The sequence below is a fragment of the Myripristis murdjan genome, chromosome 1 (assembly GCF_902150065.1).
Source record: "Myripristis murdjan chromosome 1, fMyrMur1.1, whole genome shotgun sequence".
Taxonomy (NCBI): domain Eukaryota; kingdom Metazoa; phylum Chordata; class Actinopteri; order Holocentriformes; family Holocentridae; genus Myripristis; species Myripristis murdjan.
The window spans coordinates 22021183-22046937 of record NC_043980.1 but is presented as its reverse complement, the minus strand read 5'-3'; the positions used below and the strand labels follow the sequence as shown (position 1 = coordinate 22046937).

General features: G+C 43.1%; 1 protein-coding gene across 3 annotated transcripts in view; it reads right to left on the bottom strand.

Moving 5' to 3' along the window:
• Positions 1 to 10967: 10967 nt before the first annotated feature.
• pax5 (paired box 5) overlaps positions 10968 to 25755 on the bottom strand; it is a 50360-nt gene continuing 35572 nt past the window's right edge. For all 3 annotated transcript variants that reach the window (XM_030054783.1, XM_030054796.1, XM_030054790.1), the window contains exons 7-11: positions 23146 to 23278; positions 17229 to 17330; positions 14275 to 14361; positions 13347 to 13433; positions 10968 to 11077 (exon numbers count right to left, since the gene is read on the bottom strand). In XM_030054783.1, coding sequence (XP_029910643.1) covers positions 10995 to 11077; positions 13347 to 13433; positions 14275 to 14361; positions 17229 to 17330; positions 23146 to 23278 — 492 coding nt within the window. In that variant the 3' untranslated portion in view covers positions 10968 to 10994. The remainder of the gene's footprint in view (positions 11078 to 13346; positions 13434 to 14274; positions 14362 to 17228; positions 17331 to 23145; positions 23279 to 25755) is intronic.

Genomic DNA, 25755 nt, shown 5'->3' with positions numbered 1-25755 from the left:
GCTTCTCCTGCAGCGGCAGACGAGGTTAAGACTTGTGAGGCAGGCCCCTCTCACACTGCCTCTCCCTCAGCACTGACAGCTCTCTGAGACACACACACACACACACACACACACACGTGCATACACAACACGCATTGTCTTCAACTTTCCACTTTACCCCTATCCTCCTACCTCCTTTTTAACCTATCTGCCCTTACTTTCTGTGTTCCCCTCTCTCATTTTCCCTCTCTGTCTCCTGCTCTCCCTTTGTTTCTGTATCTCCCGTTGTTTTTCAGTCTCTATCTTTCCTCTTGTCTGTTTCTCTCTCTCTCTCTCTGTCTTTCTCTCTCTCTTCCTCCCTCCTTCTCTCTAATTGGTCTCTGCTAGGTTAGCTGAGACAGGCCTATTCATCATAGCACTATCCTCAGAGACAAACCCTCAGGGAGAAAGAGGGGGGGAGATAGACAGAGTCAGACGGGAGGGCGAGAGGGTCTGCCGCTTGTCAGCCCACTCCTCTCCTCTTTTTCCCTCCCCTCTCCCTCCTCCCCCTTGCTCATAGATGTCAGTTTTTGCGGAGGAAAGAAAGAGGGAGGGAGGGAGGACGGAGGGAATGTAGACACATTAGTTAGGCTATTAGTTCAACAAGCTGCTTCCATGCCTGTCAATGCTCCAGCACACACACAGAGACACACACACACATACGCACACGCACGTACAAACACTGTACTCACGTCTGACATTTGTTACATGTAGTATCTGTGTGAGGGAGTGATTGTGAGTGACGGACCGAGAGGGAAAAAATCACTACATGGAACTACGCGTCTCGTCATTTCTGGTGTCCGGGGGCCTTAATGAGTGAAACACAGGGCATAAGCACTCTGTACATGCCTCGCTCATCTTTACCACAGCACACTGTCACCGCGTAATGCATCTCTGTAACTTCATGGTGTGCATGTGTGCACGCACGTGTGTGTGCGCATGTGTGTGTGTGCGTGTGTGTGTGAGTGGACATGGTGTAAAGGGCAATGAGAAGCATGTAAAGGCCCATTTTGTGAGGTCTAAATGTCTCCCGTGAAAAGGTCAAAGCAGATTCTTGCACTGTAAGTGTGTCAGATAGTTTCTCTCTCTTTGATGAGCCAACAGCTAAACCACCAGAGACAAGAGGCTCGCTGCCCTCTGCCGCTGCTGCTGCCACTTTAAATGCACTCTTTAGATGCAGATGTCGCCATTAGAAATGACACACTGTAACATAATGGTAAACCAACACTAGGACACCAATAACATTTATTAACAGTGGAATCACAATTTTTTTTAGAGAGCATTGTTTGGCCTGCTCTCTAAAATTATGAATTCACTGTTTAAAACATGTTTAAAAAAGTTAATGATATCCCTATGTGTGCTTACTGCTCAACTATAGAGTGGTAGTATTTGTTAACTGTTTATACACGATTAATAAATGGGACATACATTAGTGATGATCCATGTTGATGACAAACAGCGAAGGAAGAAATCACTAATTTGCGCAGGTGATATAGAAAAAAACAAGGCACTTATTGAAACTACCTAACATTGCCACTCAAAAGAGTAAATAATAAAGCTAAGACACAAAAGTACTGGGTAATATCATTCATGCATAAACAAGGAAACTAAAAATCAAACAAACAAACAAACATAATGCCTTTGCATGCCTGTTGCATGTCTTCAGTTAATGTTCCTCCATCTCATAAACAAAGTGTGTGCACGCGGGACAAATGCACTACAAACCCAGGATATGTTAACAGCTACAGCAGCCAGCACTGTCAGGCAGCGGAGGTAAACAGTGCCGAGTGAAGACAGACATGCAACAGCATAGCAAGAGCTGCGATGCAAACCTAAGCAGTCATGAATATGCAACACGTGCATTAGCACAACCTCTGTTTTCTCTCTCTCCTCTGCCTCCTCCATTCTCATTCAAAGACCATCAGGCCCTGCTCGCTCACTGCTAACATCTCTTCAGCATCTCTCCTTCTCATCCTCCTCTCCTTCTCCTGTGGTTGCCCCTCTTCACTAATCAGCCGAGGCCCAATTATGCTCAGTTGCCCCAGCACCTCCTCCCTACCGGGGCTCTGGAGGGCCAAAAAGTACCGATGCTGACTGACGTTAATTTGCATGACTTCTTGCCCTCCATAAGTACCACTGTTGTCTGTCTTCTGCTCTTGTATAGGGAGCAGGGAGAAGAGAGAGATGTGGAGGAGGGAGAGGAGGAGGAGGAGAGGTAGAACATGTCAGTACCTAGTCATGTTATGTAATCTAGAGCAGTGGGAGGCGAGTGGAGAGGGCATGGCTGTCACGCTGCTCTCCAACTAACTAACTAACGAACTAACTAAGAACTGTCAACCCCCAATATGAATGACGCCTGCATCTGCCACAAGGAGGAGCTCACTGGTGTGGATGCAGACCAACTATCACACTCAGCTATCACACACATGCAGTCGACTGAGAAGTTAAGTATTGTTTTTTGTCTCTTTCTCAGTACCACAATAAAACAGGTTAGATGCAGCCTATTTTTGCAGAGATGCGCCTTCATATTCCATGTGACAAATAACAATTTGTGGTTGTGGACAGAGCAAAATGCAAAAAAGATATCCTGCCACCTGTGGTATTCCTGCTGAAAATAACAGACTTGAGCATAAGCTATCGGATTTGTTCAATAATTTAACTGTAGATCTCCGGGTGTATCTTCTTTTTCTGGACTATAGGCAACCCTGTTATATATATAAAAAAAAAAAACTCTAAAAAAAATAAAATAATAATAATAAATTACCAAATCAATGTGTTTTGCTTTATTAGACACATTATACCAGTGGTCTTTGCCATTAGTCACAGAGCTTTCATCATAAATCATGTTTCAAAAAGAGCACACATTAAAATAGTAAGGATTCAAAATTGCTACTAAGGTCTCTCTCTCTCTCTCTCTCTCTCACTTACACACACTCACACACAAACACACACGAAAGATGTGCAAAGGTTAGGCAAATAGTCCGCTCAATATGAGTATGTAACAGTGACAGCTGTTTAACTCATCATTTTTTCCAGTCGTGAAGCATCAGGCTATGTTAACCTGCTTTAACCCGTCCCCTGACACTTTCTACTTTGTTTTTCTCCCGTCTGTTTGCTCTGGGTTCTGTTGACTTTCGATGACGTGAGGGAGCGACATAGCAACCCGACAGTATGGGAAGTGAGAGACAGAGAGAGAGGAAGACAGCACCAGTGGTCGAGCAAGCTAGACTGTGCATGAAGAGAGAGAGAGAGAGAGGAAGTTGCAAAAGCAGTTGTTTTGCAAAGGTTTCAAACCTCCACAACCACGAGATCTACATGTTCATCTTACAGTCATAACTGTGCACGCAAAATTTTAGGCTCCTAGGCCCAGTAGTTTGTGAGATTAGCCATGGACACACACACACAAACACACAGGACCAAACACATAATCTCCTCAAGGCTGCTGCCTGGTGAAGATAATCATTTGCAGTTTCTAATCTTTAAAATGTTACAAGAGCTTCCTGAAGCAGAAATATTCATCTGAGTGTTTCTTATTATTCTGGCATCACTCCACCAATGCCACATGGTAATTATGCATGCTGCTGTCTTAATGAATTTCATAGGTTTTAAATGCTGGCACGTGTTTGCATGACTGTGGCATTTGATTATCAAGCTGTTTATTTGGGGCCCAATATCACTGTTAACAGTCTCAAAGGGCCCAAGTTTACAACCAACAGGATGACACCCCCTGGATTATGATTTTTTAACGTTGCATTGATCATTATTAAATTTGTCCATCAATACTGAAACTGCATTTTCTGATTGCCAGCAAGACAAAAACTACTAATAAAACAACAAAAATGGAATTTTGGCATTGAATGGCCTGGTCTGATGTGGCCACATTTCAGTAACCTACAAGCACATGGCCAGTTTGACACATTATCCAAACTCTAGCAGGAGGTTAATAGAGATTTGAAGGTTTGAAGTACAGGCCTGCTGGGCTTCTTCAAGCCGTCCATGTCAGGATCTGACTCAGGAGTCCAGCAGGCAGAGGAGAAGAAGGTACAGTGAGTAAAACTATTAATTTCTTCCGAGTGATTCATCCTGCTGTGGGTTTCAAAACAGGATTCATTCATTCACTAGCGCACACACACACACACACACACACACATAGCAGGAGCACTGTGATATTCCCAGGGTAAGGGTGAAGCCCTGGGGTTGTTTAGTTGGCAAATAACCAGATTTTACACACACATACTCACACACACACACACATACACACACTGCCCTCCATTCTGGTGTCCTGGGCATGCTCCCAAGCCGCAGACAGCCTGGCCTGTGTCTCAAGCTGGGTATGCTCTGTTTTCTGAGTGTGTGGCGTGTTGTCACCATGTCGTGGCTTGTGTCCTATTATCATTCAACCCCCTGCACAACCTCCACCCCACCCTCCTTACACACACACACACACACACACACACACACACACTTTTCTGCCCCCTCATGGACTGGGCCTCCAGCCAACACTGCAGCACTGGGACGCCCCATTCACCCAGAGGAGGGTGAGGGGGGGCTGAGGGGTCAGTGTGTGGCTAACTCACACCTCTAAGTTGTCGACCCAGGATAGGGGCGGCACCGCGGGGTCAGGCTGAGAAACCAGCAGCTTCCAGCTCGGGACGTCCCTGTCTGGGCATTCATCCAGAATTCTGTCTGGATGAATGCAAACACATTTATTTGGACATTTGCGTGCATGGTTTTATATATATATATGTGTGTGTGTGTGTGTGTGTGTGTTGTGTGTGTATATGCTTGTGTGCAGCTAAGCATGAACACAGTACGTTTGAACTTCCAAAAAAATTATTTTTTATTCTGAAGGACCAATAAAATTATGGCAAATATTTACAAATAATTACTTCTTAGCTTCACATTACAGGTACATAAATGGAATAATTCACCAACAACAGTCACTCAGGTGGACGGATGGACAGGTACACAGACTGGTTATGAAGAGATGCATCCAGCAAACTGCAATTTAATATTTCACAGTAAAATCAAACCCAGGAAATAAAATAACAATAATATTAACAATAGAAATATAAAAAAATAAGCATAATATCAAATTCACCATTTATTTCCAGTTTTCTGAACAAAAATTGGTCACAATTCAAGAACAAAAAACATAAAAGAAAATAAAGGAGGGAACTCAAGTGATATGATATCTTTGGCAAATTCGCACTGCAGTAAAATACATTCAAATATTAAGACAACACACGACACACAAAGAGAAAAAACACCAAGTTTTGTTTGCAACTACTAGAAAATTGAATAAAAAACATACACATTTTTCTTAAAGAAGCATTTTTTTCCACTTTTTTTTTTTAAATCCTCCCCTCCAGAATATTGAAGGCATTTCTTATCTTCATTTTGTGTTTTTATCTGTAAGTCTTTTCTGCTATTTCATATGTTTTTGTACAAGAATCTATCATTTAAAACAGGCATCACAGGCTTTGGTGAATGTTACAGATATGTTTTCTTTTGTCTTGTCTGATTTTTTCCTAATTTTTCGTTTTGAAGAAGAGAGCAATGCTGAAACTTTAAAACCTAATTAGTCCTTGCATTCAGTGTATGTCTTTCTTTCCTTTATTTATTCATTATTATTATTATTTTTTTTACCAAAACGTCACAGATATAAATATCTCTTTAACACCCCAGATAGGAAGCCATGGACACAAAAAACTCCAGATTGTTACACGAAAGGCCACAGTAAGGTGAAAAATCATGTTTTCTATTTTTTTGATTGAAATATCTGCTCAAAAAGCACAGTAGATTTTGTAGGCTGAATCATGTATATTTCTCCTCTTCCACAGCTGAATAATATTAAGATGTACAGAATATTGTAACACTCCAGTTTTGTTGAGCTCTGTCCAGAGCCTAGTTATATCAGCAAGCATGAAACAGATTGTGCCACTAATTGCTGTCAAGACGTGATGCTGAAATCCCCTCAGGTTTTACAAAGGCAGTAGCCATCTTCATGGATTCATATTGAGATGCAGTCAGGTGGTATACACAGAAAAGCCTTGGTGAGAAATCATAATTAAAATAACTGATTTGCATTTGTTTTGGTTTTCTATTTGATTTGGAGCCAGGATCTAAATTGTGTGAATTTCTGGACGAGATTTTATTTTCATGGACAGTGAACTGTAGCAGTGCTGGGAAAAACAATACTTTTTTTTTTTTTTCCAATGCTATTCGTACTGTGTACTGTGTAATTTGTGTTTTTAAACAGTCGGAAAAAAAGTACAAGAAAAAGGAAACAGAGAACGAGATGTGATCTCACAAAATATTCCAGGCCAAATGAAGATACCGGCAGCCATATTGCCATTGAAATGACCTCGCTTTGGCACAAAACACCCTGCTTCATTCCTATGCAGAATTTCTGACAGGACAGTGAGCATTACGTCTGAATAGTCAGAAAGAAAAGTAAGAAAGGAGAGGAGGGAAAAAAAAAAGGATTAATGGGGCTGTCTGAAGAAAGAGGGAGGACTTTTTGAGGAAGGTCACAGGACTGAAATCAACAGAATAGTTTTAATATTTCTAATCCTGGTGGTGTGGCAGTGCTACGAGAGGGGAGGGGAGGGGAGGGGGCTTGACGGGGGAAGACGAGTGCATGAGATATGATGAGATTAGGGTGGAGGGAGGGGGAGAAAAAGACGGGATGAGGTTCTGATGGCACAGCAGGTTTGGCCTCCCCTGGGGAACACAGGGGCACGAGGGGAGGGGCGACCACCACTCGGCAAAGGACAAAGGGAGAGAGAGTGTGTGTGTGTATGTGTGTGTGTGTGTGTGTGTGTGAGAGAGAGCGCAAGTGGGAAAGACTGAGTGAACGTGTGTCTGCACATCTGTGCATACATTTATGTGTGTGTGTGTGTGTGTGTATGGCCTCTGCCCACTGTGCGTCTTACAGTACCACCCACAATGACAGTCACCCCACCACACACACACACACACACACACACACACACACCCACATCACTGTACTCGGAGTCACGGCTGCCAATCGAAAATGTCTGCGAGCCAATGAGAATCTGCTCTCTCCCCGTGTGAACCAATCAGGTCAAAGCAATGGCAAGGCAAGCTGTGTCACAGTGAGATGCATAGTTAACAAATAATCCTGTTAATGTGTCACTGTAACCGGAGAACGGGCGGTGAATTTGGCCTGCGCCTACAGAGTGAGCACAACTGGAATCACCTCCTCAAGGAGAGCGACGTTCAGTCATGCTGACAGCAGCGTGTGTGTGTGTGTGTGTGTGTGTGTGTGTGTGTGTGTGTGTGTGTGCATGTATGCAGAGGTGGAGGTAACTAATTACATTTATTCACGTTACTGTAATTGAGTAGCTGTTTTGTGTACTGTATCTTTTCCAAATGTCCAAATATCCGTCAGTGACTGATGACCAGATTATGGAACCTTTCACAATAAAAGCTCGGCCAGCAAAGATGAGAAAAGAAACCTGCTTCTACTTTGCTGGTTCAACCTTTTGTCTTTTCCAAATTTCCAGTAAAAGGTGCACGAAGAAAAAATGGTCAATGAAAGTGACGATCATCTAGACTCAACGGTGAGAATGGTGGAATAAGTGTGGAAAAAAAGTGAGAACTGTGTAGACTCACCCATCATAGTATGTGCTTATTCCACTTTTGTCAATCAGACCTGCACAATTTTGCAGAATGCCCCTTTAAAAGAATGTAGTCTATATCGTGCTCTCGCCTCCTTTTATCACTGTATGGAAAAGATCACACCTAACACAGCTGCTGTTTTGAAAAAGTAACATTTTTACTCTATGTTCATTTTAAATGGTATTTTGCTGGTGTTTTACTTTAAGTCAAATACCAGCAAAGTAACAGTACTTCTTCTTGAGTAGCAACTTGTAGCACTCTTTCCACCACTGCATGTGTGTGTGTGTGTGTGTGTGTGTGTGTTTGTGTTAATGAAAAAAAATAATCCTAAAGAGGGTAGCATGTTACCAACACGCCAAGAGGGGGAAGTCATTTCAAATACCGGAGTGAAATTCATTGATAAGAAGCTCCACATGGACTCATAGGCAATAATAATAAAGAGGCTTACTTGGCTTTTAGTAGATTTTGTGCCATTTTTTCAGTGCTGGCTCCTTGTCAAGCCACTGGCTTTCGCTTTCAGAGCTGCAATGTTACTTTTGGTGCAATATGGAAGTTATTCTGATGTCAGTATGGAAGTTGCCGCCTGCTGGCCTATTTACCTCATGGTTATTGTCTGGTGTTTGTGGCACGATAGTCTCTGTGTGTTCGTCAACCCTGTGTCGGCACCAGCAGATGGGCAGAGTTTTTTTGTTCGGGGAGTTCATGGGAGGACGCTGAATTTTGTTTTAGTGACGCGTGGTCAGTTAGGGGGTTGTTTGCGTATAAAACTAAAGGCACTGTCCTTGTTTTCAGCTGGTGTGGTTCAGGTTCAATAATGCCTCAGAAAGATCAAGAGAGAAAGAGAGAAATAAGGAAGGGCTTCCCCCGCGGTGCGCGCCGGCAGCACAGAGGGCGAGCCGTCATAAGAATCTTCTTTAGAGTTGTATACGCACAACTTTTAAGGTCTACAAATGTAAAGGATCCCTTCTATCACTATTTCAAAACCCAGAAACAACAAAGATTGAGAAACTAACAGCTTTGTTCAGTATTCATAGGTATATGTTTATATAGCTATATTTTTTTTTTGTCTCACGCTGCAGATTTGGTGCCTCCAACCTGTTAGCTAGTAAAACTACACAGTAGCAATGAAGCGCTACGGTCAGCCACACATACCTGAAACAAACAAACAAACAAACAAACAAACAAAAGATTTGTAAACACTCGCAGACGATGGCTAAAACAACACCACACACCTCTTAGTCTTTTTTATCTTAAAGAAAGCTTCATCTCTAAAATCTAAATTCAAATGTGAATAATTGAAATTGCTATTGACATTGTGACTTCTCTTCTCTTTCAGTGTTTACTGTACAAATCTTGTATGGACACAAGTGAGACAGGAAGCTACACACAGGTTTAGGAAGATGTTGCCCCTACACACGGACCCAGGATCAACACAGGGTTCCCCAGCAGGGCCTCAAACATTCGGAGGAGCAACGTAAGACTGATTTCAGATCAGTGCTGAAGGGCAAATCTGTCCTAGTCCCTACTCTGTCTGTACATGAATGGGTAAGGCCTCGACCCTGGTGTCATGCATTGTCACAGCGCATAACTGATGTAGAAGAGAAAACAAACAACCAAAAAAAAAAAAAAAAGAAGAAGAAGAAGAAAAAAGAAAACAGTTTCACTTGTTTTCACGAAAAACAATGCTTTTATAGAAACAATCTCAGTATGTCAAACAGCACAAGGGTAAGCACTCAAGAAGGGGAGAAGAAGAACCATATGGAATTTTAAAAGTAAAATGGCGCCTTTAAATGATGATTGAGTCTCTTTGTGCTTTTGTAGTTAGTCAGCCGGTCCACTAGGGGGGGCCCATCTTTGGGGAGTTTAAAGAGAGAAATAGAAAGAGAGACAGAGAGAGAGACAGAGAGAGAGAGAAAGAGAGAGAGAGAGTGCCACGACTTCCTGGCTTTCCATTAGAATATGCAGGAAGTGGATAAAAGTTGGCATCTTATTAAAACGGCGCCTGTGTCAACTGATAACCAGGCGACAAACTATAGACAGGAAATCGCAATCATATCACATTTATAAACAAAGACTCCATTTCATATTGAAAGTGTTAAGATTTCATATTTCACTGCATCGTCGTCATCATCGTCGTCATCGTCATCATCACTATTCTAGCACAACAGCGTGACACATATTATAAATCATTACAGGCATTCACTCTCATCACGGAGTGCAGCGCAGAAAAAGCTTCTAAATATATTACTCTGTCTCTCCTCCTTTATAAATAGCTCTTAACAGGACTAAATCTTGGCTGGGAAGGTAGGATAGCACCTTCCTGTACAGTAACGCTCCCTGGTTGATTGGATTTTGGTCTGACGAGAACATGTACACTTTTCGCTCAGCAGGGCTCAGAGTTTCGGCTGTGCTTTACTGAAAGGCCTGTCTGTTGGTCGGCGGCGATCGTGCCGCCACGAATGCAAGTAGGGGTGTTAGGACGCACTTCTCCTTGCGGGACAGCTGCGAACACGGGCTCTGGCTGCGACTGTGCCTCTGGATTATGAACCTGAACACTCCCATGAAAAATCAAGGCACCCCGATCTGCAAATATTGTGATCCCCAGTGGATAAACGAGAGGAATCTTAACAGGAAAGAAGCCAGAGTGATAAAGTTATGGCAACCTATCACACAGCTGGTAATTTGGTCATTCAAAGTTATGAGGATTGGATTGTCTTTACTTACACCGTAGCATAGCATAGAAAATTGATTGATTAACTGATGTCTGGCCATAAAAAGACTACGCTTGGAAAAGTGATTTCACTCTCATCGGTTCAATTGTTTTCATGCCAAAGGAATTACGGTAAATAACATCTTACCCAGGAGATCGCAGTTGTTTTTAGTCATAAGCACTGCTGCAAACTTACAGAGTGTTTGATGCTTGTTTGAAAAAGCAGACAGATTCAAGTCAGCAGGGTGCCCTGATTTATCATGGGAGTGTCCGAATCTCCTTCATTTAGTCGTAATTTGTGAAAAATCCTGTAGCTGACGCGGCAGATACCAACGGCGGCATGCCAGCATCATACCAGGAATGTAAAAACTCTCCTTGTGTCACAGCCCGGCCCAGCAGTGCACGGGTGGATTTAAGTGTCAGTTAAAGGAAATTCAAACCGCACTGACGTCACCGGGTCGGAATCCACGTTGTCATCCAGTTGTAGGCAGGCTTGTATTTGGATGGTGCTGGTGCTATCCCTCCCTCCCTCTCTCCCTCCCTGCTCTCCTCTCTTTTCCTCTTCGTTCTTCTTCTTCTTCTTCTTCTCCTCGTCCTCCTCTTCTTTCGGTGGTGGGGGTCAATGGCGGTCGTAGGCGGAGGCTGTTGCCGTGGCAGCAGGGCCCGCCCCCCGTGATGTTGCACCGTAGTAGTATGGTGACCCTGGGAAGAAACACACACAGAGACCACGAGGTGAGATGGAGCACGGAGCAAGTTTTTAAAATTCAGAGAATGGATTCCAGTGTTAATTAAAAGTTAATTAGAGTTAATTAAAGTTTGACCAATATTAGATTTCTGGGGCCAATACATTAATCAATATATGGGAGTGATAAACTTCTGATATGGATATTTTATATATATAGAAGCACACATTTGTAGAAAGTAATAAATAGTTGTAATGAAGATATGTATATTTTACAGTTGATCAATTAACTTCTTAACTTTTTAACAATACTGTACTAACTCTTGTGCTATAGAGCCTCAGTAGGCCCGTGTAAACAACCTTTTACATGGTGATGTTGTTTTAATGATGCCCCTGGTTGGGGTTGTGTTAAGTGTTCATGATAAGAGTCCAAATTTATGATCGACTCTTGTGGTTTTTACTTTGTACGTGGAAATTTTGATGGGATGATGTCATTTTTTTCTGAGCTGATAGATTTAAAGGTGTGATTTTAGTCATATATAGTCTTTCTTAGAAATTAAATAAAATAGCTGCGGAAAATGTTGACATTCCCGATGGTCTTGCGTCTCATTTGGCCTTGTGTTTTTCACATTACCCATCAGCTAACTACATTGTTAACCTTGGTGGCTTCTATTCTAAATGTGAAAGTAATGTTTGCTTGGCAGCGCTGTCCTCACAACTTTATTACCCGAAAACCAAGAGTATTGTGTTCTCAACTTCCCATGTCATAGCTATAAACTCATGACGTCCAGTTGAGGGCAGCATAAATGATCTCAAGTGCCTTTTATTTCAATGTATTACATCTTTTGTTGCATATCAGCCAACATGTAGTCTATATTGATTTATCTGTAATGAGGCACTATCTGCCTCATTACAGGGGCAGATACTGCTCTATTGGGCTCTATTGTTAAGCACTTCCCATTACTTAAATGTCCTGAAAATGTAAGATGAGCAGCATGCTCATTTTTCTCTAAAATATACTTTTCTCTGAACAATGTGAGGAGTGAAAGGCAGAGATGAGATGGTGTGGGCTGATGAAGGAGACCATGTAAAAATTCATTCTTCCTGACATCCAAGACCTCACCACTGCAGTCCCCGCTGACAGACTCAGCTTACTTCCTGATGATCAAAGCTCTCTGTCTCACACACACACGCACACACACAGACAGTCTAAATGACAGTCTAAGCCGACACACAGAGTACAGCTCTACCACTACTGATCCCTTGAGTCTATTCTCCCCTCAGGGAAGGGGTCAATTCAATACAGTAACCCCGCGGATACACACAAACCCACGCTCATGCACAATAATACACACAGCTTCACCCACCTACACACACACACACCTGTCTCTGTCACTTCCATCAATCAGCCCAGCTGTGTGTTGACAGGCAGTGTCTGTTCACAGTCCAGGTAATCTCAGGAGGCTCTTTGGGGAAGTGAGGCATTAAGCAGGCCTGACAAACTATTTAGTCTCACTCAAGACTTCAGACACCTTCTCTTCCCCTTTCGCCTGTTTTTTTTTTTTTTTACTGCTCTTTCTTCACCTCTCCTCTCATCCTTCTCTCTTCTCCTCTTTTTCAAGCCCCCCCTCTTCCCCTTCCCATCGATCTTAAGCCTTTCAGTGTCTCCTAATGTGAATCTTGTCCCCATATTATGTGGCTGCTCGTCCGTTTTCATACTCAACTCCACTGATGCCCAGCCTCATGGCTTTCCCCTCTCGCACATCGATTTACAAAGTCTTCCTCTTTCTCCTTTCTTCTCTTTTCACTCTTGTTCCACGGCCATCTTTCATCGTCTCACTTGCTGCTTTTCTCTGTCCAGGTATGTGCACTGTGGCTCGGACTACCACCCAGCAAATATCTCCATCAAGTCATTTCGTCTTTTATTCAGTGTTACAGTCTTGTTTTTCTTTGGTTAAAAAATCTGCCAGTGGGATCGGATAATCCCTCCTGTTTCCAATCAACTGTTCTTGAATTAAGTGTCATTTTGTAGACACTAGTGGGCCCATCTGCCTCGTTTCAACAAATTTATACTTTTATCCCAGAAACAAGTGACACTGCATTGGAAACAAGTGGGATTATTGCACCCGACAGGCAGATTTTTTCACTTGTTTCAAGAAAGATTTTATCAAACTACACGTCTCGTCACAGTTTTTTTTTTTTTTTTTTTTTGCGGTACACACCCACTCTTTTTTCTTCTCTCTCTCTCTCTCTCTCTCTCTCTCTCTCTCTCTCTCTCTCCACACCTACCTTGCATCTGTCCTGCCTGGCTGGTGAAGAGACTGGAGGAGCAGCCGATCTCTGTCCCCAGGAGAGAACCATAGTCCTGCTGAAACACTGGGGACGGGGGGGAGAAGGGAGGGGTTTTGGAGAGGAGAGGATGTGAGGGGTGGGGGGGTACACTACAGGTCAGCACAGCCTGACCCCTTCACCTATTAACCTTTAAACCGTCACCCCTGACTGTTTCACCTTTAAGTGCTGAGATGTATCCCTAGACAGCAGCTCTGACACTGACCTGAGCGCATGAAGCCAGTTTCTGCTGCTCACTTTCTGGTTGAGCTGCAACAGCTGTGCTTGTGCAAATATTTGTGATAATGACTTTTTTGGAGTGGTGTATTTTATATTTTTTCACTCTGAAGCTCAGCGAGAAAGTGCAAATCTCAAATCTAACTGGTTAAGAGAGAGATGTTGAGCTTAATCTGTTGTCGTCACGGGTCATTTGAGTTTGACAGCATGAGAAGTGATCTTAAATATTTGGTCAGAGTCAACTTCCGCCACTGTAATCCTTAACACATTAAATTTCACAAATTGGACGACTGCTGCAACACTGATGAGATGCAGATAAAGGCCTGTTAATCTGCTCTGCCCCCTCTTTCTCTCTGCGGCTTCTTTTTCATTTTTCTTCAAACCCATTCACTCCCCAAAAACTAACAGTCTTTAAAAAAAAATAATCCCTGCACAGAACCGTTACTATGGCTGCGATGTTCTATGTGGTACAGGGCAATACAGAATGAAATGTGATGTCACAGAAAAAAAAAAAAAATCAATGGTGGAGCATGAAAGATACAGCACATTAGAGGAGAGTATCAGAGTGGCATGAGGTGGGATGTGACTTCGAATGAAATGAAATTCATTGATACAATTATTGATCCAATGTTGGTCGGCGGGATACACCTACCTAATAAACTGGGGTTTGGAAATCTCCAGGATTCGTTGTATGTGGAATACTGAGGATGGGGATATGGACTTCCGGAAAAATCTCCCCCTGGAAGAAAAAAAAAGAAAAAAAAGAATACAGATCATGTTTAGAGAGAGTTGTGAAGAGCTTAGAGGATGATCCTTTTTTATTATTTCCTTTATTTCCTTGATAATTTATTTATTTATTTATTTTTTTCAGTCAAGTAGGGCTGGATGGCGTCGACAAAATTTGAATATCATGACATCTTTGAACACCTTTCGATGTTGTGACAATATTGCAGATATAACTCTTGGTCATTTTTCATAATCAGTCATCAGTAATGCAGATATGACACCCTAGCAGGTAGATACATAGGCATCACTTAAAATAAATTCAGAAAAAAATTGTGTTCCTTTACTGTAATACAGCTCATGCCATATCACAATATCCAAAATACCAGATGATATCTAGTCTCATTTGATGATTTGATACTTATATCAAAATCAATTGAAATATTGCCCATGCTTTAGTCTGAGTTAAGCAGGGGTACACTGAAAACACTACACTAAAATTATCATGATTATTATTTTATACACTTTTGCTTGCTGTTTGCAAGCAGGTGAGGCAGTGTGAAGACTCCAGAGCGCAGCTGACGGCCAGCTGTGAGTAAAACTGTGGAAGATGTTAATTTCTATGGCTTGCAGCACGGGCGTGTAGTTAACCTGCCCCGTCTTTGCTACAGAGCCGTTTACAGGATACTTAAGAAGGACTGAGCCGGCGAGCTCAGCGAGTCTGTGCCGGTCCTGCCGTACAGTGGATGATAGCTTAGCTTTTCTCCCTCATTTACTACCTACCGTCTGGGGTCTACTCTTTCTCTTTTCTTCCCCCTCCCACTCTTCCCTTCACCCCGTCCTCGATATTTTTCTCTCTCGTCCTCGGGCCCGCCTGACTACGGTCGGCTCTTCACCCTTCACATCAAAACAACATTCTTCCCCATTTCTTCTCCTCTTTTTTCCCCATCCCTCCACTCGCTTGCTTGCTCTGTTTTTTTTCCTCCACTCTTTTGCTCTTTCTTTCTTTTCTCCTGAACCTTCACTTCTCCCGGGGGATCCCTCTCCCTTAGCTGACAGTCACAGACCCTGATGCCCCCTCCCTCCCCCAAACACCCCCTCGTCCCTCTCCCTCTCCACCACCACCCGTTTCTCTCTCCCTCTCGTTCTGTCGGTTCTGCCTCACTGCTCTCCTACACCCCCTGTGAGTGTCAGCCCCCCTGCTGCAGAGAGAGAGAGAGAGAGAGACAGAGAGACAGAGACGGAGAGAGAGAGGGAGAAGAAGAAGAACAGCAGAAGAGAGTTGCTTGCTTAATGAAGGTATGATATTAGACAGAGCGGACAAAAAGGAGGATAATTTGCTTGAGAAGTGCTGAGATAAAACATGGCGAAGTCGGAGAAGCAAAGTTGGGAGATTATCTCTTTCGCTCATTCCAGTCGGCTTGAGTTTTCAAACCCGGCCACGGAATATTCACCGAGGAGAATTTAAGATGTTGAGACGCCGTTTGTGTGTGTGTGTGTGTGTGTGTGTGTGTGTGTTTGTGTGTGTGTTTGTGAGCGGATACAGCCCAAGTTTTGTTTTATGTTTGCGTGTGTGTTTAGTTTGCGTCTGTCAGGTGGGGTCGGGATGCTGTCTCCATGGCGTCCCCGGGTGCGAGCATCCTCCCCTTGTCATCACCGTGGTGACGGCAATGTGTCAGGTTGTTTAGGAGATGGGGGGGGAGCGGGGGGGGCACAGGGTTCCCCTGTGTGGAGTTTGGTGTCAAGGTCGCACACTGTCAAAAGCAAACACGCGCACACATACACTCACACACACAAACACATAAACAATCCCATGCCGGCACACACATAAACACACACACACACACACACACACACACACCCAAACACATACACAAACATGCTGTCAAACCTGGGGACAGGACGGGGTGAGCGCAGGGGGACAGGGTGACAGGGTTACCCATCTTTAGACGTGCTGTTCTTACATGTCCACCAAGTGTGTGTGTGTGTGTGTGTGTATGTGTGTGTGTGAGTGTGTGAGGATGCCAGCCCACAAGTGTGTGTCAGAGACTGAATGATTGGGAATACACAAAGACAAGGACTTGTAAACAACACCAAAGGTACACTTCCTTTTTTTTTTTTTCTTTTTTTTTTTTTTTTGGTTGTTGTTGTTTTGACTTTGTTCTGTCGTTTTACGTTTCTCCATCTATTTCTCAGCAGTGTAGTTCATACTGACCATGAGTATCCCAGCTCCCCAATGAGCTGCAAGTCTTAGCGAGAGAGAGAGCGAGAGAGAGAGAGAGCGAGAGCGAGAGAGAGAGAGAGAGCGAGAGAGAGCGAGAGAGAGAACCAGAATGGCGGTCCAGGATTGAAACACAAAAGCGGCGTAGAGGGTGGAGTGGAAGGGAATGAATGAATTAGTCGTGGGTCACTGGTGATTCTCATTAAAAACAAATTACTAATGTTGAGGAGGGACAGCTGTGCTACTGTGGCTGGGTTCTAATGATACACACACACAAGCATGAACGCACACACACACACACACACACAAACACACACGCACACGTAGATGCACACAAACACATACACACATGCACTCACCCCCCCTGGGAGCAGTGTCAGACATAGCATAGACAGACAAGAAAGAGGAAGTGGCGATGGCAAGTTCACCCACTGAAGACACACACACACACACACACACACACACACACACACACACACATCCAGTGGGATTTCAAACAGATATGCATGTACAATTACAGATCACAGAAGGATTTGGACAAACATATACCTGGGCTTTGAGGGATAGAGGGGAAAACCAGCGTACAGCTTGTGACTGTGTGTGTGTGTGTGTGTGTGTGTGTGTGTGTGTGTGTGTGTGTGTGTGGGTGCAATCATACTCACCAGGTACCATGCCGGTGAGGGATGGGGTTGAATAGCTACCCTGTCCAGTCGGAGGGACATGAGGTGGGTAGCCTGGCAAAGTGGTACTGGCTAGGTCACGGCCTGTAGTCACACACACACACACACACACACGTGCACATATACATATGTTATTATCAGCATCATCACCATCCTCACAGTTGTCACTATCAACATTGTTTTGTAATAAAACATTTTTAGGACAGTCAAGCTCATGTCCTGTATGCCGTGTGTGTGTGTGTGTACCTATGTGCTTCAAGTGTACCTGTGTGCCAATTTGTCCAATGTCACAGATAAAGGTGTGTGCATGGGTGACTGCTGGTCCAATTTCATTTATGTGCTGTGTCCAGTGCTTTGAAGAAGGCCTGAGCTCAAAGCCTCTTGGACCGTTGAACAAAATAAAGTTTGAAAAGCACCTAAATTATCCAGACGAGAGTCCACCACCCTGCTTCATATTATTGTTTCTGGACTGGAAGTGTAAGACTACATTAAGACTACATTTTACCGGCCTCAGTCTTGCCATGCACCTGGATGCATTTCCACTTGCTCTCAAACATTAATGGTTTGGTATTTCCTCCCAAAACCTGGTAAAACCAGGGTATAGACTGATGTTTCTCAAATGAGGGTACATGCACCCCAAGGGGTTTGTTGAGGAACTGCATGAGCTGGCCCACTCAGAAACTTTCAAAAAATGCAGCTACTCTTTATATTTATGGTTATAAACAGCTCTCAAATGATCATTTTTTAATGAAATCATTTAAACCTGGATATTATTATTATTAGTAGTAGTAGTATTGTCAATGAAACGTGCAGTTCAGGTGATGCATACAAACACTACAGCTTGCAGTTTTCATCGTGGGTGAGTTTTGATTTTGAAAACCACACAGATGAAGATTAAGACACACAAATACACAAGGAGAATCCAAAAAAAAAAAAAAAAAAAAAAAAAAGCAAAGCCGAAACACCAAAATGTTGGAGCAGAATATGTTTTGATGGGATTTACCTAATCTGTGTTGTCTTTCTGTGCTGTGAATTCACGAGCCTATGCTGAAGAAGATTTTCTGTCGTGTGATGCATTCTGACTCTGAACAGACCTTCTGTTTCATATTTTTCTCTGTCGATGCCCAAACCTCATCCAGGGACCAGTGGTGACCAGTGCTCTCATATTCCCATGATTATAGAAGGGGTAGTAGGAACAGCATATTTCCTCTTGCTTTCATGCTGTTTTTGCCTGCATCTCCTCTCCACCACTAAAGCTCATTCAGTACTTCCAGTATCTCACACTGGAGCCGACTCTCGTAGTCCTGTCAGCTGGTCCCGTGCTAAACACTGCTGCTGCTTCCAGTGCACACATTGCATTGGGCTATTGTTACTGTGACATCCAAGGAAAATTAAAAAAGCACTAAAAGCATTAAAAACAATAAAAACACAGTAACAAATAGCAGGCTAAAAGAAGAGGATCAGGAACTGTACATGGACTCTCGCTACCTCCATCCTGAGCCGTAGCGTGCTGTGCTTCAGAAGTGGGATCTACAATTCGTTGACTAGTTGGCTAAACCTCAGCTTGTTGGGCTTATACATGCAGTGTACACACACATGACATATATCCATAATGTACTTTAATACGCACAGACACTGCACATGTATACATGCAGAAGGATCTACTGTGTCCTATTCCTATTTTACCTTATTGTACTTTTTTTTGGTACATTTTGCCTTGATGTTAACTTTGTACTACTGCTACTGTTGCTGTGTCATTTTTCCTTCAGGGAATCAGTAAAGGCAAATCGAATCTAATCTAATCTAATTAAAAACAAACATGAAACACTGGAGCTGCCACAACAGGCCATTTCAATGGCAACGCGCTAGTGTCGCTGTATTAAATTGCATCTTAATACAGATGCAATTTAATTTAATTTGGTGCTCAGATTCATGGTCGTGAATTGACCTTGAATTGGTCTGGTCTCAGTCTTGACTCGGACTCGGCCACCGAGGTCCTAATGCGGTCTCCATCTCATCGTGGTCTCATCCACTTGTTGGTGTCAGTTTTGACTCAGGCGTTACAGGGCTCTTGGTCTTGACTTGGTCTCGAACACAGCATGAACTTTTATCTGCACCTTCTTGCCTTTAGTGGTTCTTTTGAGTGCATCTCAGCGTGCATTAAAGGTGCTCTATGTACCATTTTTAAAAATCAAGACATCTTTGTCAAATTCATTGCGATTACTGTAATAATTACTGTAAACAAATGAGTTCAGAGTCAAGACCGGCCACCTCTAAGTAGTAATTCTCAAAATGTACAATAAACCCTGTTGTTGCACAGTGGATGTTGCCGGCTCCTCTCTTTGTGCTAGAAAGGAAAAAAAAAAAAAAAAAAAAACACTCTTCTGGCTGTTTTGTATCATAAAACAATCCATCATATGTTCAGCAAAGCCCAGCCTGGTGGCACATGATGTAAGATACAGTTTAGATGCTTGGAGATGCCAATCAGCAGGGCAATGGTTTTATTTACTTATTTTTTTTTAATAGTAATTATACCACCATTTGAAAATCAATGCAGCACTGATTTATTGATGTTAAAATGATTTACGTAACCTTTAAAATGCCACGCTTAGTGAAGGGTGTTTATTGAAAATGCATGTACAAGCATATAAAGGATTGCACTCTTTCTTTCTTAGGTTTCTTTCCTTCTCTCTGTCTTTCTTTCTGCCCCCCCTTGTTTTCCATCCACCGACATCTAGTAATTTACTCCCCTTTCCCTCATTACCTTCACCCCCCACCCCCACCCCCTCCTCTTTTTCTGTCTGTCAGTGTGTGGATAGGATATATAACTGCATTAGACTACATGACAGTGTGTCGGCCTAAATCATTTCTCTGTGTTTGCAAGCACTAGACATTGGGAGTGCGTGGAGAGGGAGCCCTCCATTCATCATCATCATACACACTCTCACACGCGTGCTAACACACGTAAGCACACACACACACACACACGAATGCCCCCCTTCCCTCCACACACACATTTATCATCATCATAAACAGCTCAGATGCTAACACCATCAATCCCACTCACTTCCCCTCCACTTAACCACCACTAACTGAGTGAGAGGAAGACGGCGAGGAGAGGGGATTTGCAGGAGAAGCAGGAGAAGGAGAAGGGAGAATAAAATAAAAGAAAATAAGACAGAAAATAAGGAGAAGAAGATGAAGTGGAAGTGGACGTGGAGGACGAGGAGAATGCGGAATGAAACGGAGATAAAATCGGAGAGAGGCAGAGAAACGGGCCACCTCACAAGGAAGAATACAAGAAAAAGACAGCGGGTGTATAAACATGCTGCCGCAGGTCCAACGCCTCTTCCTCTCACAGCGCTGTCGGCCTCGCTTAATATGTTCCTCTGTCCCTCCCTCCCTTTGTTTCTCTCTCGCGCGCCGCACTATCCCCTCTCTGCTCCAGCCTCCCCTGTCCCTCTCTGCCTCCTCTCTCCTGTCTCGGTAGTAGTAAAGTTTTTCTCGGTGTTTGACGCGACAGCGAGGCATTAGTGCAGACGGGCTACTCATCCGCTCAGGGTCAGTGCACAGGGCAAGGAGGAGAGGGAGGAGAAGCTGGAGGAGAGGAGGGAGGCGGGGGAGGGAGGGAGGGAAGAGAAAAAGATGGACTCTCTACAGCCCAACTTAGAGGGGGCAGACAGGGCCAGATCCTCTGAGGTGTGTGCGTATGTGTGTGTGTCTCCGTGTGTGTGTGTGTGTGTGTGCCTGTGTGGGTGCATATGTATGTCAGTTGTGTTGATGTATCTGTTCTCCACAGCTTTGCCGTAGAGGTCAACGAACAAGTACAAGTCTCTTCCTTGCTCACTTGCAGATACAGATGAGCACACATACTCTCTTTCTCTCTCTCTCTCTCTCTCTCTCTCTCCTTCTCTCTGTGTCTCCCTCTCTGTCTCCCTATCTAACTCCACCGTGTCAGACAGCCATCAGAGCAACGCATGTCAAATCTGGAGGGAACCTGGTGCGCAAGACGCCGTGTGTGTGTTTGTATTGCAGTGGCGTGGGTGAACTTCAGAGAAAAGTGAAAGGGCCCTGCTGATTTGGAGAGGCTTCAGGAAGAAAGATTGACTGGGTAAATGTTGCTCTGCAGTATGTGTCTCGGGTATAAACACTTCAGGGATGCCGGAGCATTGCATCAAACACACACAGACACTTCAGCCCCTAGAGGGAGCTCCATTCTGAAGAAAAAGACAGGCGTGGAAATGCATGCATAATGCTTGGAAGGTGTGTGTGCGTGTGTGTGTGTGTGTGTGTGTGTGTGTGCGTGCGTGAATATGAATGTGGGTGTTTGCATGCATAAGCATAAATGGAAATTTTCTCTTTCCCTCTCTCCGTCTCTCTCCCTCTCTCTCTCTCTTTCTCTCGGCAGGTAATATTCCTCAGCGGTTTCTAAGGGCAAGAAAAAAGAGCCCATTCCCAGATTTCCCAAATTCCCAGCTCTATGATTCCCCTCATTACAGATGGGAATGTCGAGGCCTTGTCCAAGTGCTCCCTGGTCTACTCTTAATTAACCACTGCCTGTCCCAGTGCCCCTAAATGGAGAGAGACGAGGAGAGCGAGAGAGAGAGAGAGAGAGAGAGACGTAAAGGCAGTCGGATATTTTCTCTCTCCTTCCTCCTTTCTTTTCCTCCTTTCCTCCAAGCTTTCCGCGTCTCCGGAGATCCGAACATACTTGAGCTCTTTAAGCACGTTGAATCGGTTAAAATGCACATAGCTCCTCTCACACACCGGGGAGACTTTACCAGGCATTTAAGTTCAAGTTTATTTAAACTGCAGTATCACTGTTTACATCGCTGGTTATTTAACCTGCTGTTAGGCTACTAACATTATATGAGGGTCAAGCCTGACAGTGAGAGCTGGTAATTATTTGATACCCTGATGTGATATTTATTTTTCCAATTACTAAATAAGTTGAGACTAAAATGCAATGTGAATGATTTTCTCTTGCATTGTTGTTGTCAGTGAAGAACTTGTTTGCTACCAAAAAAGCAGACCAGTCCCAAGAGATAAATACAATATTTTTTTTTAAAAAAATTCCCCGTAACATTCTGATTAGCTTTTTTTTTTTTTTGTAGTCTTGCCACTTTCCTCAGTCTTCTCTCATTTTCTGGTGTTGTAGGGGGGATATAGAACGGGAAGCCAGTTGTACTGTTGCAGTCAGTGAAAGTTATTCTGTGAGCTAAATTTGTGTCATCTCAGTTGTAAATGGCAGCTCTGTTTGAGTCCAGCCTTGTAAAGAGAGAATCTGTAGACTGTTTAGGTCATTTAATGAACACCAGTGCTGAAATGATTAGTTGATTAATCAATTAGTCAGTTGACAGAAAATTAAATGACTTTAATTTAGATGATTTATTAATTGTTTTAGTCATTTATCAAGTAAATATCCCAAACATTTGCTGATTTCAGCTTCTTTCAGCTTCTAAAATCACTAAGATGCTAAGATTTGCTTACTTCTCTCTGTTCATATCACATTTTTTTCAGACTAAGGAAGCAATTTGATGACATCAATTTGGATTCTGATAACTTCCAATGAGCATTTGTCATTATATTTGACACACTAAATGATTAATTTATTAATTGCTAAAATAATCAATAAATTAATCAACAATAATAATAAAAAAACAGTACTTGCAGCAGTAATGAACACACATTAGGAATAAAGCTTGATTACATTCACACTTATGACCCTAACAAATTTAAAAAACGGACCCAAAACTGCCTGCTAAAGACATTTTTATCCCAAATGTCTGCCTTGGGACTGTCATATTATCTTAAGTGTTCAATGAGATAACAACACAATCTGTTGGGAAAGATGCTACACAAACTGGTGAGGGATTTGATCGGGGCGTTCCTTTCTTACCTGGCACCAGAGGATAAGACTGCGGACCGGGGACACTGGCTCCTAATTCTGCACCTGTGCCAGGATTGGCCAAACTGCTCTTCATCTCGTCCAATCCTCCAGCTAGCGAGGCCATTGCCGAATAATCTGACGTCTGTGCAGAGGAAGGGAGTGGAGAGAGAAATAAAGTGATTCAGAACAAACAGCAGACTATGAAGTAATCTGTCATCTTGAACACACAGTGGTACTGCACGCTGCTTGCAGCTGCAATAAATGGACAGTGTTTGCTATATTCTACTTCATTTCCAACATGCTGCTCCTTCCTTATAGCCTTATAGTGTAAAGACTAAGCCTTACACACACTCACGCACACATGCACGCACATACCCAAACATACAGAAACACACCTACAGCTGAGAGTTTATTGATCTGTTTACAAAGACAGGGATTTACTGTACAACCAGTCCAAGAGTCTATAACCACAGGATCAGTGCTCTCTCCCTCCCTCCCTCCCTCCCTCATACACACACACACACACACACACACACACTCACAGAGCCATCACATAAACCACAAAGGTTAACACAAAGCCTCCTGTCTCCCCAGATACCAACAACAATAAGAACATGATCATCTCTGCACACGTACACGCTCTCATTCCCCCTAACACACACTAACACACACTCTCTCACACAAAGCCACAAAGCCACAAACACTCACTCACACACACACACACACACACACACACACACACACACACACACACACACACACACACTCTCTTTAAGTTAAAAACCACATAGCCAAGAGTAAAGACTGAATCAGTGAAATGACAAAGCAGCGTCTGTTTATCGTCTCGGTTTAAGTGTGGGCTTCAGCTCTCTTGACAATCTTCACAAAATTGAGTCATCAGCTACTTATAGATGTCTAGTATTCAAATTACATCGGAAATAATGAAGAAGTAGGCACTGAAACTTAATGGCATGGATATTTGTTTCTTCTTTATGTGATAATTATTTTGTTTGGAGTGTCACTATCGTCAAATTAGTTGCACCAGTCATAGTATTTAACGACCCCATCCATGTAAAAATGTGTTTTCTCTTATGTTTATGTCTGTCTGATGCTGACCATAATGACTTGTACCTGTGCAAAAACTGTCACTAGAGCCTCTGTTGAAGGTGGAGGTGTCTATGCAACCATAAAATCAGAGACCCAGACATTATCGTGGGCCAGCTAGATTTGGTGCAACACAAATCAGACAGCCAATCCCATCACCAGACGAGGTCCTGCTTTGCATATCTTTAGCACCAGCTCTGCCAGTGCCGGTGCTGGAATGCTGGATTACTGGTCATGTTTTGTTTTCCCAAATGGAAATGCTTCACATGAACAATATTAGTGTAACTACGTGATTCGATGAATTTTTTTCATGGTAGTGTTTTATTTTCAAAAGATCAACCAGGTCAACTCAAAATGGCTGCTTCACATGAACAATATTCGTGTGCATATTCATGCAATATTAGCTCTCTGCTCAACATTTTTTTATAGCATGACTTTCACGACTGTTGCAGACGACGCTCCTGTGATAGTCCTGTGAACAGAAGCCTGTGTGGCAGCAGGAAGAGGGTTGGGTGGAGACTATTTGTATATTCACAGATATACGCATATTTAATGAGGACAAGATTTAGAGTTACATTTAAGCCGTTTCAAGGTAGTAAGGGATGTTTTTTTCATGGAGAAAACTTATAAATATATAATACTGATGATCAGAGATCCTTTTAATAAATGGCTGGAGGGAAGACTTCACTGAAAATAAATGAATGTTAATTCTTAGCCAGATCATTGTAAATCTAGTTAAATGACTGCATTGTTTTTGCTGAATAAAGATGTTTTCCAAAACTTATCCTCTGGATTTACCAGGGTTAATAAATACTCTCAGGCCAAACAAATAAAAACAACCCTCAATGCATGAGAATATCCTGTCTTCACATTATTATTATTATTATTATTACCAGCACTGACATCGTCCTTAACATGGCATTGTGTCATGATCTTCAGATGAAGCTGGGCCTCTGAATAAAAAGTGTAATAGTCTTTTTACATTCCCTCCATATTTCCCTGTTTCTGTAGTCCTTCTCACTGACAGCGAGCTCTCTGAGAACACAGATAGATGGACGGGTCTCCCCTCACCTGTGACTGACCCTGAGACACAGCCACCACCCATCCATCTTCATCTGCTGCCCAGATCTGGGTGTGTGTGTGTGTGTGTGTGTGTGTGTGTATACGTGTGCATGTGTAATTTATGGATTCAACAGAATGGATTCCCAGCAAAATGTGCACTTGTGTGTTTATCTGTGTATATGCATGTGTGTAGTCACTGCATCTGTGTCATGCACTGTTTAACTGCAGGTGTGTGTGTGTGTGTGTGTGTGTGTGTGCATGCACTAATGACGACAATCAGAATTTCCTTTAGGTGGTGAGGTGAGCATTTTGCACTGACCCCTTTAATACCTCTGCATCCGTGTGTGTGTGTGTGTGTGTGTGTGTGTGTGTGTGTGTGTGTGTGTGATTGTGTGTGTGTATGAGTAGGTGTAGGTGTAGGTGTAGGCATGTGTGTGTGTGTATGTGTGTTTG